The sequence below is a fragment of the Lipotes vexillifer genome, unplaced genomic scaffold (assembly GCF_000442215.2).
Source record: "Lipotes vexillifer unplaced genomic scaffold, Lipotes_vexillifer_v1.1 scaffold570, whole genome shotgun sequence".
Taxonomy (NCBI): Eukaryota; Metazoa; Chordata; class Mammalia; order Artiodactyla; family Lipotidae; genus Lipotes; species Lipotes vexillifer.
In genome coordinates this window covers 2,505,691-2,519,470 of record NW_006777801.1, presented here as the reverse complement: position 1 = coordinate 2,519,470, position 13,780 = coordinate 2,505,691, and the positions used below count along the sequence as shown (strand labels likewise).

General features: G+C 41.4%; 1 protein-coding gene across 1 annotated transcript in view; it reads right to left on the bottom strand.

Annotated features, from left to right (window-relative positions):
* Positions 1–2,147: 2,147 nt before the first annotated feature.
* Positions 2,148–13,780, bottom strand: part of NSL1 (NSL1 component of MIS12 kinetochore complex) — a 47,601-nt gene continuing 35,968 nt past the window's right edge. The window contains exons 5-6 of the mRNA XM_007451306.1: positions 4,530–4,597; positions 2,148–2,423 (exon numbers count right to left, since the gene is read on the bottom strand). Of these exons, the coding sequence (XP_007451368.1) occupies positions 2,148–2,423; positions 4,530–4,597 (344 nt within the window). The remainder of the gene's footprint in view (positions 2,424–4,529; positions 4,598–13,780) is intronic.

Below are 13,780 nucleotides of genomic sequence, written 5' to 3'. Positions count from 1 at the left end.
ATGCAGGGGTTGTGGGTTCGATTCCCACCGCTGCCCAAAAAAAAAGTTTCAGATGCCTGTCTGAGCACTTTAAAAACAACAAAACTTTTTTTTAATTACAAAAATTTCCAGACCCAGGAGTAGAAAGATTAGAGCCTCACACAGATCCAACATTATAAAGATTTTTGTCACACTTGCTTAATCTATTCCTTTTCCTTTTTTTTCTTTGCTGACATATTTCAGAACAAATCTAAGACACCAAGTCATTAAACTCTATGTATCTCAATATGAATCTCTTAAAAAAGGGAGACATTTTCTAATGTAAACACAATGTAATTATCTAATCTCGGAGAATTAACAATAATTCTTTTGTCTGCATGCTTCTGAAGTGAAACTACTCATACAGAATTCTGTACTATGAAAAAGTTAGCAATGCATTTGTATAGCAATATTCTGTAGACTCAAAACAGTTTTAAAGTGAAATTTAGTATGTTCTGAAATGCAAGGTGCTGATCTACCATCTAACTAAAGCTGAGCTCAAGAAGGCCTGAGACAACTCTTAAAAACACACAGGGGCTTCCCTGGTGGCTCAGTGGTTAAGAAACCGCCTGCCAATGCAGGGGACACGGGTTTGAGCCCTGGTCGGGGAAGATCCCACATACCGCGGAGCAACTAAGCCTGTGCGCCACAACTACTGAGCCTGCGCTCTACAGCCTGCGAGCCACAACTACTGAAGCCCGCGAGCCACAACTACTGAAGCCCACATGCCTAGAGCCTGTGCTCCACAAGAGAAGCCACCACAAGGAGAAGCCCGCGCACCACAACGAAGAGTAGCCCTCACTCGCCACAACTAGAGAAAGCCCACACACAGCAACGAAGACCCAATGCAGCCAAAAATAAATAAGTTAATTTAAAAAAAATACACAATATAAGGTTGAAGTCTTTGTACATTATTTTAATAAAAAACACACTGCTGTGTACAAATATACAGATCTCAAGTTGTAACATTCAAATACAGAATGCGATAAAGTAGCTTTGTGAGTTTTCTTCACTGAGACAGATTTTCTGTCACATTTAGACTTTTAAGATTATTAAGACATAATGAACAAGAGAAGTACAGATTTTCCAGCCTCATGATTAGTAAATTCCTCTGCAAAGGAATGAAGGTATTCAGTCATTAATAGGGAAACAGCTGGCAAATTAGATGACACTGCCTACATTGTATTAATGTAAGAGACACAATAAGAGATAAGAAACTGCAGTTAATGTGAGAAGTATAGGCAATATAGCTTTCTCAGACTTCTACCAATGATTATATACTTGATATATAAACATTCTTAAATGTAAAACAGTTCAGTATGATTGCATCTATATTTGTTCCACAATGACAATTTGTTTAATGTATTAATCTGATATATATTTTTGACCTGGAGTCATTTACAAAGAAATAATGAGAAATCCTGAAAAGAAACTATTAGTTCCAAGTCAAATTAAGTTTAAAAATTAAGAGATCTATGGAAAACAAAACTGTGGGTAAGAAACATTGGCTACATGCCAATTTTTATTTATAACAAATTTTTACACATAATAATCATCTTCACAAAATAATCATCTTCTTTACCTTACAAAACAAAACCCAAAAATCCTAAAATTAATCCCACAAATCCAAATTAGCAGAACTTAGAGTAACAAAGTCAGAGCCAGTCTTGTCACCTGCATGCTAATTTGATAAATCAAACTGCATCTAATCCTGTGCAGAACTGATGATGACTTTCAGCCCTTAAATAATGACAACTGTCACACAGCTCTTTTTTTAAAAGAAAGATGTACATCCAGGAAACCCAATGGAATATGTTACTTCTGAAATTCCATAAAAGCTGTAAGGCAGCCAAGTGTTGATGGTATTCAAGGACAGTAAAAGTTTGCACTCTTAATGACCATTGACAGGCTTTGTGCCAATATTCAAACAATACGCTTGTCACTGACTATCAATGCAAAGGTGAGGAAAGAAATACAATATTACATCATACCCCAGCACAAAGCTACTATATATGTATAAAAGAATCACTACTTATCTGTTGTTTTAAATGAAGTCCCGTCCAGGCATTAAGCTGGAATCTAAATGTTGATAGTGCCTAATCTCAACTCCCAAGATAAACAAAAAGAGTTTATGTGTCAAGACTGATTCTCTTTGGCCGCAGTGGATACCATTTTCTCTGGGGGCAGTCTTTAGTTCGCTTTCTTCTCAGTACCAAGTCAGTGTCTTTCCTAGCAGAAGTCTCTGCTGGTGTGGTTTCTATTTGTGCTATAAAGCTCTCAGGTTTAACATCTGGTTTCCTACAACTGGAAAACACTTCTTGGTGGACTCTCTGGAGCTGGATAATAGGCTGCATCTTTAAAACTTGGGAAAATCCATTTCCTTGTTCAATTAATGCAGGCAAGGACTTAAAAAACAAACAACAGTAATACTTAACATTAATCTCAGGTTGAAACACAAACACACAGAGATAGACACAACACTTGAGTATTTTAACTCTTCAGATCAAGGGTTTTGCTAAAACCTAATTTTTTAGGTCATAGAATTCGACTTTACCTTAAAATACCAGTTTTAGCTGAGGAATTTTAATAAAAAGCTAAAACTAAAAAGATATGTTCTGTTCCTATAATGCCTGGTACTAAAATAAAACTGGCAAAACAGGAGGTAACAGAATTTCAGAGTTTAAAATTTAATGTCTGAAATTCCATATTTTACGATAGTAAGTATTTTAGAAATCTTAATTATCAAGAGCAGGGATCAGCACATTTTTCTGTAAAGGGCCATACAGTAAACATTTTAGGCTCTGAGGGCCTTTACATCTGTCACAATTATTCAACTTTCCTGTTGTAATGTAAAGAAGCCATAGACAATAAGTAAACGAATGTACATGGCTGTGTTCCAAAATAGTTTTATTTACAAAAACAGGTGGCAGGCTGGATTTTACCCTGTCCCACCACAGTTTGCCAACTCCTGATTAAGAACATGTTATGAGAGCTTCCCTGGTGGCGCAGTGGTTGAGAGTCCGCCTGCCGATGCAGGGGACACGGGTTCATGCCCCAGTCCGGGAAGATCCCACATGCCGCGAAGCGGCTGGGCCCGTGAGCCATGGCCACTGAGCCTGCGCGTCCGGAGCCTGTGCTCCGCAATGGGAGAGGCCACAACAGTGAGAGGCCCGCATACCGCCAAAAAAAAAAAAACGTTATGAGAGAAGTGTGAGTACCAGAAAATCATGGCATCAGTACAAACCACAAAAGAGTGTTACAGAAGATGATCAAAACAGAGGAGATTCTGAAGGAGTTTTAAAATAATTTTCCTGTACTAGAAATCTAAATATTTTCTGTTTGGGCAAAATAAATGTCAATAATATAAACAATTTTATGATAATATTAAAACTCCAAGTTGGATATACAGTTGATGGAAGAAATTTTCACATATTGAGGTATGGGGAAATCACTCTGGCTTATACATGATTTAGCCTGAACTTTATGCTAACTGAAACAGCCTGTCTTGTGGCCTGTCAAACATACATTGTACATCTGCTTTCATCATTAAAGAAAAGAATTTGTTCATCATCCACTTACATAAAGGGTTAAACTGCAACCCACTGCAGCCACCCAAGACAGTGAGCCCTCAGGGGAATTCAGGCATTCTGTGCTTTGGATATATAGGCTTCTAGATAGTTAAGATGCATATTTAAGGATGAATTTCAATGACCCCAGATTCTTGCATCTTCCCATACACAGAAAATATCCTAAATTCATTCACCTGAGATGTCTGTTCTTTGTGGTTAGCAGTAATCTTTTACCAAGCTGTGAACTTGACCACAGTTTTTCCAGCCAAAAAAATTCATATATCCTGTCTCCTCCCCTACCCCTTCAGAGCAGTCCCAGCAGAGCTACTGAGAAGCTGTTTCCTGGGCTATAGTCCTCAGTTTGGCTCTAATAAAACTCTTCTTCTATTCTTATTGTATATTTTTTATTGATTATTTGCATCAACACAGTATAATATAGTGGCTAAGAGTATAGGCTCTGGAGCTAAACATCTAGGGTTTAAATCCTGGCACAATTACTTATTTGGGCAATTTACTTAGCCCCCCTGTGCCTTGGTTTCCTTAACTGTAAAACAGTAGCAGTACCTATCTCAGAGGGTTAGTGTAAGGATTAAATGAGGAAATATAATACATGTAAAGCAGTTAAATGGTGCCTAATCCATACTAAATGCTGACTAAATGTTAACTGGTATTATTATCCAAAATTGTTTGGTGGATTGCTAACTCTCAGAACTCAAAAATATAACCACCCTTTAAAGAAGCCAGGTATAATACTGGCACATAGTAGGTGTCTAATAAATGGTAATTATTCGGAATGTTATCATCACTTAACAAATTCATTAAAGATCTATTTAAAAGACTACTGAGAATTCCTGTTACAACAGACTAAAACACCTAAGAATGCTAAAAGCAAACACCTAGCCACACATGTTATTCACTTATAATTTAGTATGTAGCTTTTACCTTCATGGCTTCACTGATCTCCTTAGCTATTGTTTCTCCTCTGCATTTCAAATTTTCCATACGAGGGGCTGCAAAGAAACCGTCAAACAGTATTTTAGGCTTTTTATCTAATACCAAGTCATAAAAGACATGCAGATGCTATCTGGACAACAATCTGTTAGAATTATTCACCTTAGCTCAATCTTTCTTAGAATACTTTGTAATCTATTTAAAACAAGTGTCCTATTAAGTTTATCCAGATAAATAAAAAAGACTGTGAAAATATTAGAATAGCAGAGAAAAACTTATGGTTATAAGTATAAAATGATAGACAGGGATGTCCCTGGTGGCACAGTGGTTAAGAATGTGCCTGGCACGGGTTTGAGCCCTGGTCTGGGAAGATCCCACATGCTGCAGAGCAACTGAGCCCGTGTGCTACTACTACTGAGCCTGTGCTCTAGAGCCCACGAGCCACAACTACTGAAGCCCATGCGTTTAAAGCCTGTGCTCCACGAGAAGCCACCGCAATGAGAAGCCTGCACGCTGCAACAAAGAGTAGCCCCTGCTCACTGCAACTAGAGAAAGCCTGCGTGCAGCAACGAAGACCCGATGCAGCCAAAAATAAATAAATATGTTTTTAATAAAATAAAATAAATAAAATGATAAACAAGAACTGTACTATGAGTAGTCTTAACACTGTGTGTCCCTAAAAAAGAACCTAATGTTTGTTCTGCATATTATCTACCACTATGTTTAACATTTTCAAGCACTATCATCACATTTTAAAATAAATATAGGCTAATATTTCGTATCTGTAGTACTCTGAATTTTATAAAAGTAAAACATATTTGAACTTAGAATATACAGTCACACTACATCAAAGACACCTAGATGGAATTTCTGAAAAAGAAAATGTGGAATAGATTGTCAGTAATATTCATTTTTCTTTCCTTACTTCCTCAATGCTTTTTTTTTAAATTATTTGTTTATTTATTTACTTATTTATGGCTGCGTTGGGTCTTGGCTGCTGCACGCGGGATTTCTCTAGCTGCGGCAAGCAGGGGCTACTCTTCATTGAGGCATGGGGGCTTCTCATTGTGGTTGCTTCTCTTTTTGTGGAGCATGACATCTAGGCACACAGGCTTCGGTAGTTGTGGCACACGGGCTTAGTCGCTCTGCGGCATGTGGGATCTTCCCGGACCAGGGCTCGAACCCATGTCCCCTGCATTGGCAGGCGGATTCTTAACCACTGCGTCACCAGGGAAGCCCCACTCGATGCTTTTCTGATTCCTAATACATTTTCTTTTCTTCCAATCTGTGTTACAAATGTTTGTGCCTACTTCATAACAGAACTGCATATTTAATGATACTTCTGTATAAGAATCCTAATAAAACTCCAAGTGAAACTGGAGATAAGAAAAATCATTCCATTATGAAATCATCTACAAATTAGTTTTTTTTGTTTTTTTGTTGTTGTTGTTGTTTTGCGGTACGCGGGCCTCTCACTGTTGTGGCCTCTCCCGTTGTGGAGCACAGGCTCTGGACGCGCAGACCCAGTGGCCATGGCTCACGGGCCCAGCCGCTCCGCGGCATGTGGGATCTTCCCAGACCAGGGCACGAACCTGTGTCCCCTGCATCGGCAGGCGGACTCTCAACCACTGCACCACCAGGGAAGCCCCTACAAATTAGTTTTTAGAAGAGTAGTTCTCACTAGAAATTTCTTAAAGTCTAAACAAGTATATAACTATGTTAGGAAGGCCACAGTTTTATTGACTTCAAGATTGGCAAATGAGCCAAGCAAAGAATTTCTTTCATAGCTGCTCTTTTTCTTTTCTGACTTTTCTTGGCTCAAAAAAGTGAGAACACATTTAGAAAAAAGAAAATGAATAGCAAAGGCAACTGAGAGATGCCGGAGAGGGTGTGGAGAAAAGGGAACCCTCTTGCACTGTTGGTGGGAATGTAAATTGATACAGCCACTATGGAGAACAGTATGGAGGTTCCTTAAAAAACTAAAAATAGAACTACCATATGACTCAGCAATCCCACTCCTAGGCATAAACCCTGAGAAAACCATAATTCAAAAACACACATGCATCCCAATGTTCATAGCAGCACTATTGATAACAGCCAGGTCATGGAAGCAACCTAAACGGCCATGGAAAGATGAATGGATAAAGAAGATGCGGTACACATATACAATGGAATGTTACTCAGCCTTAAAAAGGAAAGAAACTGGGTCATTTGTAGAGACGTGGATGGACCTAGAGGCTGTCATACAGAGTGAAGTAAGTCGGAAAGAGAAAAACGAATATCTTTTATTAATGCATATATGTGGAATCTGGTATAGATAATCTTATTTGCAAAGCAGAAACAGAGACACAGATGTAGAGAACAAACATGGATATCAAGGGGGAAGGGGCAGGGTGGGATGAACTGGGAGATTGGGACTGACATACACTATTGATACTATGTATAAAATAGATAACTAATAAGAACCTACTGTATAGCACAGGGAACTCTACTCAATGCTCTGTGGTGACCTAAATGGGAAGGAAATCCAAAAAAGAGGGAATGCATGTATATGTATAGCTGATTCACTTTGCTGTACAGTAAAAACACAACACTGTAAAGGAATTATACTCCAATAAAAATTAATTAAAAAAAAAAAGGAACTGAGAGAATGGGCACTTAAAGGAGAAAGGCAAAGGCAACATGATAGCCTCAGAAAAAGCGTTCTTTTTTTTTTTTTTTTTTTTTTTGCGGTATGCGGGCCTCTCACTGTTGTGGCCTCTCCCGTTGCGGAGCACAGGCTCCGGACGCGCAAGCTCAGCGGCCATGGCTCACGGGCCCAGCCGCTCCGCGGCATGTGGGATCTTCCCAGACCGGGGCACGAACCCGTGTCCCCTGCATCAGCAGGCGGACTCTCAACCACTGCGCCACCAGGGAAGCCCAGAAAAAGGGTTCTTGACCTTTTTTTGTTCCCAGAGATTTCTTTGGCAATTTGGAGAAGCCTATGGACCCCTTCTCAGAATATTTTTTAATGTATTTATTTTTTTAATTGAGGTATATGTACATACAGTTAAATGCAGAACTTAAGTTCAGCATTCAATCACCTTTGACAAATGTACACCAAAGACATGGGACATTTCCACCACTCCAAAAAGTTTTCTTGTGCGCCTTTCCCAATCTTCTATACAAGAAGCAACCACTCATCTGATTTCTATCATTATACGTTAGTTTTGCTTACTCTAGAATTTCAGAACAATGTTTTAAAATATAATTTAAAAATATAATTACTTAAAAATTGCAATAGGTAATATAGGCGCTTCTTTATTAATGATTTAAGCAAAAAGATCGAGCAGCAGGTCTAATTACCATAATAAGAAAATAATGAGCATAAACAATATTGCAAAGTGTCTGCAACAACTGAAACTAAAAATATCCGTGGCTTCCAGTAGCAAAAAAAAAAATTACAGGTACTGCTAATACTACCACCATTACCTGCATTCAAAATCGAAGGAAATGCTAAATTTCAGTTTGAGGTTAATAAAAATAACAATGTAATTTTTTTTCCTCTCCAAGTTCACAGCCTCCTATATTCTCAGGACCCTTGCCTTAAAATAGTATGCTAATTTAATTTCAATTCTTTTACGATTTGGGGAGATTCCCGCAAGAGCACTCAGGCAATTATTAAATTTTCCCCTGGGTATATGGCAAATAAATGATCCAACCTTCAGTACTCTTGTAGCAATCTGGCTTCCAGCCAGGCCCACATTCTCTCCTCATCAAACTTGCACACCTGTGTGGAGCTGCCCATTCTTCTAACATTTATTATGTACTTTCCATGGACAAATACCAGTAGTTAGGTATTCAGAGTAAGGAAAAATGGTCTCTGCCCCTCAAGGAACTTTCAGTTTAAAAGAGACACATGGAGGGCTTCCCTGGTGGTGCAGTGATTGGGGGTCCGCCTGCCAATGCACGGGGCGGGGGTTCGTGCCCCGGTCCGGAAGGATCCCGCGTGCCGCGGAGTGGCTGGGCCTGTGGGCCATGGCCGCTGGGCCTGTGCGTCCGGAGCCTGTGCTCCGCGACGGGAGAGGCCACAGCGGTGTGAGGCCCACGTACCGCCCCCCCCCAAAAAAAGAGACACATAGAAACATATAGAAACGAGTCATACTTTTTCAAAATCATCTCAAACTTGCCCCAGGCAGTCTCTAGTTTCCATGATCACTGCCATACATTCCACTCCCTGCCTGAACTGCCCATTCCCCTGTGACAGGCTCCCACTGGGTCCTGAACAGTTCCAGTAAAATACCTGGAAGACTCCACTGCACTAACTTGTCTAGAAGAGTGTTTCTCAACCTTATCGGATCTAACCTTCCCCTTTAAAATGTATTTTGTAAAGTCCCCTTTGCTATTCTAAAATAAATTTCATAGATATTTCTACACACATAAGTGGAAATACAGACATATATACTTATCATAATAGAGTATTATTTAATATATTGAATATGTTCAGATCCAACCATATCAAAAAAATGTAATGAAGTACTCAGATGCCTGAGTATTCAAATGCCTGGGTACATATGGATTTAAGAAAATTTATATTTAGAAGCCATTCTATACAGAAAACAAAAGATCAGAGACTATTCCATATAGAAAACAAAAGATAAGAGAAATAAGACTAGATTTATTTGACTATGACGAGGAGGAAATAATCTTAAGAGTGTGGATAACATACCAACACAAAATACAGGAGGTTGAAATGGTGAAAATTAGGAAGTACAATATATCTACAAATGAGATGGCCTTATTAAAAGTGTCATATCAGGGCTTCCCTGGTGGCGCAGTGGTTGAGAGTCCACCTGCCGATGCAGGGGACACGGGTTCGTGCCCCGGTCGGGGAGGATCCCACATGCCGTGGAGTGGCTGGGCCCATGAGCCATAGCCGATGGGCCTGGGCGTCCGGAGCCTGTGCTCCGCAGCGGGAGGGGCCACAATAGTGAGGGGCCCACGTGCCACAAAAATAAATAAATAAATAAATAAATAAAATAATAAATTCCCTACATTAAAACATGGGAAAGTGTAAGATTAAATCCAACAGAAAACATATCTCCTACTTTGAAATTCCACCATAATTCAAATTACATTCAGTATATACATCCACTCAAAAAGAATTCAGAGATCACACTGTTGAAAGGCAGTGGGCAATAGAGAATGGATAAGACAAAAACAGAAATATGAGAAACTACAGAGAAGATATGTGGTTGACCTTTGTGGATAGATTCAGAGTAAGAGTAAAGAAAAGCAATCTAGGGCTTCCCTGGTGGCACAGTGGTTGAGAGTCCGCCTGCCAATGCAGGGGACACGGGTTCGTGCCCCGATCCAGGAAGATCCCACATGCCGCGGAGTGGCTGGGCCTGTGAGTCATGGCCGCTGAGCATGTGCGTCCAGAGCCTGTGCTCTGCAACGGGAGAGGCCACAACTGTGAGAGGCCCGCGTACCGCAAAAAAAAAAAAAAAAAAAGAAAAGAAAAGCAATCTAAAAATCGAATTAAAAATTTAATATTCACATTATTTCTTATCACTGTACAAAAATAGTTTTTAATATTTAGTGTGGCAATAATAGGAAGTATTTAAAAATCATTTTTATTAATAAAAAAATGAGATTCCTACATTTCGTGTGCTTCTATTAATTCAGTAACATTTGGTTCTATTAAAAGGACTCTCAAATCTTCTATTACATATTTCCCATTAGCTTTGTTCTACACACAACGCTCTAAGTAATTCATCATCTTTTGAAAAAAGGGAGTATGAAAGTTGTAACTGGATCTAAAATATTTCATAATTAAACTGATAAAATGTAACTGGTTGCAAAGAGTTGTTTCTTTTTAGTTCAATTTACCTTTCCTGCACATGTAAACTAACAGAGATAGAAAGAATATCTGAAGAAATATGATGATGTAAGTCAGAATGGTGGTTACCTCTGATAGCAGCAAAATACTGACCAGGAAGGAATGTAAGTAAACTTTTTTGGGTACAGAGCGTCTGTAAAGTTGGGAAGCAGGATAAATGTGTGCTAGTTACATTTGCAAATAATATACTCAGTATCTTTTCCTTCAACCTCAAATTACCTTTTCAAGTAAAATTTAAAACAGTGGGTCCGGCCGGCTCTGGAGGGGCCCCACCAGCCAAAGCCGCGACAGTCCTGGGGACTGCGGGCCGGTTGTTTCAACAAGTAACTTAAAGACAAAATGGAAAAAGAAGGTTTGCGCCTGAGATCATGTTGATGCGAAACCAGGGATGGCCCCTTGTGCCAGATCACTCATCCTGGGGTGAGCCAGCTACCATGTCATTAGGACACTCAAGCAGCCCTAAGGAGAGAGCCATGTGGCAAGGAACTGAGGCCTCCTACCTATAGCCACGACATTTAGGAGAGGAGCTTCAAGATGGCGGAAGAGTAAGACGTGGAGATCACCTTCCTCCCCACAAATACATTAGAAATACATCTATCTACATGTGGAACAACTCCTACAGAACACCTTCTGAACGCTGGCAGAAGACCTCAGACCTCCCAAAAGGCAAGAAACTCCCCACGTACCTGGGTAGGGCAAAAGAAAAAAGAATAAACAGAGGCAAAACAATAGGGACAGGACCTGCACCTCTGGGAGGGAGCTGTGAAGGAGGAAAGGTTTCCACACACTAGGAAGCCCCTTCGCGGGCAGAGACTGCGGGAGGCGGAGGGGGAAGCTTCGGAGCCACGGAGGAGAGCGCAGCAACAGGGGTGCGGAGGGCAAAGCGGGAGATTCCCGCACAGAGGATCGGTGCCGACCAGCACTCACCAGCCCGAGAGGCTTGTCTGCTCACACGCCAGGGCGGGCGGGGCTGCGAGCTGAGGCTCGGGCTTCGGTCGGATCGCAGGGAGAGGACTGGGGTTGGCCGCGTGAACACAGCCTGAAGGGGTTAGTGCACCACGGTTAGCAGGGAGAGAGTGTGGGGGGGGGAAAGTCTGGACCTGCCAAAGAGGCAAGGGGCTTTTTCTTCCCTCTTTGTTTCCTGGTGCACGAGGAGAGGGGATTAAGAGCGCTGCTTAAAGGAGTTCCAGAGACGGGCGCGAGCCGCGGCTAACAGCGCAGACCCCAGAGACAGGCATGAGACGCTAAGGCTGCTGCTGCAGCCACCAAGAAGCCTGTGTGCAAGCACAGGTCACTATTCACATCTCCCCTCCCCAGAGGCTGTACAGCCCACCACTGCCAGGGTCCTGTGATACAGGGACAACTTCCCCGGGAGAACGCATGGCGCGCCTCAGGCTGGTGCAACATCACGCCGGCCGCCGCTGCCATAGGCTCACCCCGCATCCATGCCCCTCCCTCCCCCGCCCGGCCTGAATGAGACAGAGCGCTCGAATCAGTTGCTCCTTTAACCCCGTCCTGTCTGGGCAAAGAACAAACGCACTCAGGCAACCTACATGCAGAGGCAGGGCCAAATCCAAATCTGAACCCCAGGAGCTGTGCAAACAAAGAAGAGAAAGAGAAATCTCTCCCAGCAGCCTCAGGAGCAGCGGATTAAATCTCCACAATCAACTTGATGTACCCTGCATCTGTGGGATAGCTGAATACACAACAAATCATCCCAAACTGAGGAGGTGGACGTTGGGAGCAACGATATATATATATATATATTTTTTTTTTTTCCCTTTTTCTCTTTTTGTGAATGTGTATGTGTATGTTTCTGTGTGTGATTTTCTCTGTATACCTTTGCTTTTACCATTTGTCCTAGGGTTCTGTATGTCCGATTTTTGTTGTTGTTGTTGTTTTTAGTACAGCTTTTAGCACTTGTTATCACTGGTGGACTTGTTTTCTGGTATGGTTGCTCTCTTCTTTCTTTTTTTTATTACTTAAAAAAAATTTTTTTTAACAATTACATTTTTTATTTTAATACCTTTATTTTATCTTCTTTCTTTCTTTCTTTCTTTCTTTCTTTTTCTCCCTTTTATTCTGAGCCAAGTGGATGACAGGCTCTTGGTGCTCCAGCCAGGTGTCAGGGCTGTGCCTCTGAGGTGGGACAGCCAAGTTCAGGACACTGGTCCAAAAGAGACCTCCCAGCTCCACGTGATGTCAAACGGCGAAAATCTCCCAGAGATCTCCATCTCAACACCAAGAGCCAGCTCTACTCAACGACCAGCAAGCTACAATGCTGGACACCTTATGCCAAACAAGTAGCAAGACAGGAACACAACCCCACCCATTAGCAGAGAGGCTGCCTAAAATCATAATAAGTCCACAGACACCCCAAAACACACCACCAGATGTACACCTGCCCACCAGAAAGACAGGATCCAGCCTCATCCACCAGAACACAGGCACTAGTCCCCTCCACCAGGAAGCCTATACAACCCACTGAACCAACCTTAGCCACTGGGGGCAGACACCAAAAACAACGGGAACTATGAACCTGCAGTTGGCGAAAAGGAGACCGCAAACACAGTAAGATAAGCAAAGCAAAATGAGAAGACAGAGAAACACACAGCAGATGAAGGAGCAAGGTAAAAACGCACCAGACCTAACAAATAAAAAGGAAAAAGGCAGTCTACCTGAAAAAGAATTCAGAGTAATGAGAGTAAAGGTGATCCAAAACCTTGGAAATAGAATGGAGAAAATAAAAGAAACGTTTAACAAGGACCTAGAAAAACAGCAAACAAACAGTGATGAACAACACAATAAATGAAATTTAAAAATCTCTAGAAGGGGTCAATAGCAGAATAACTGAGGCAGAAGAACAGATAAGTGAGCTGGAGGATAAAATAGTGGAAATAACTACTGCAGAGCAGAATAAAGAAAAAAGAATGAAAAGAATTGAGGACAGCCTCAGAGACCTCTGGGACAACACTAAACGCACCAACATTCGAATTACAGGGGTCCCAGAAGAAGAGAAAAAGAAAGGGACTGAGAAAATATTTGAAGAGATTACAGTTGAAAACTTCCCTAATATGGGAAAGGAAATAGTTAATCAAGTCCAGGAAGCACAGAGAGTCCCATACAGCATAAATCCAAGGAGAAACACGCCAAGACATATTAATCAAACTATCAAAAATTAGGGGCTTCCCTGGTGGCGCAGTGGTTGAGAGTCCGCCTGCCAATGCAGGGGACATGGGTTCGTGCCACAGTCCGGGAAGATACCACATGCTGTGGCTGGGCCCGTGAGCCATGGCCGCTGAGCCTGCGCTCCGCAACAGGAGAGGCCACAACAATGAGAGGCCCACGTATAGCAAAAAAA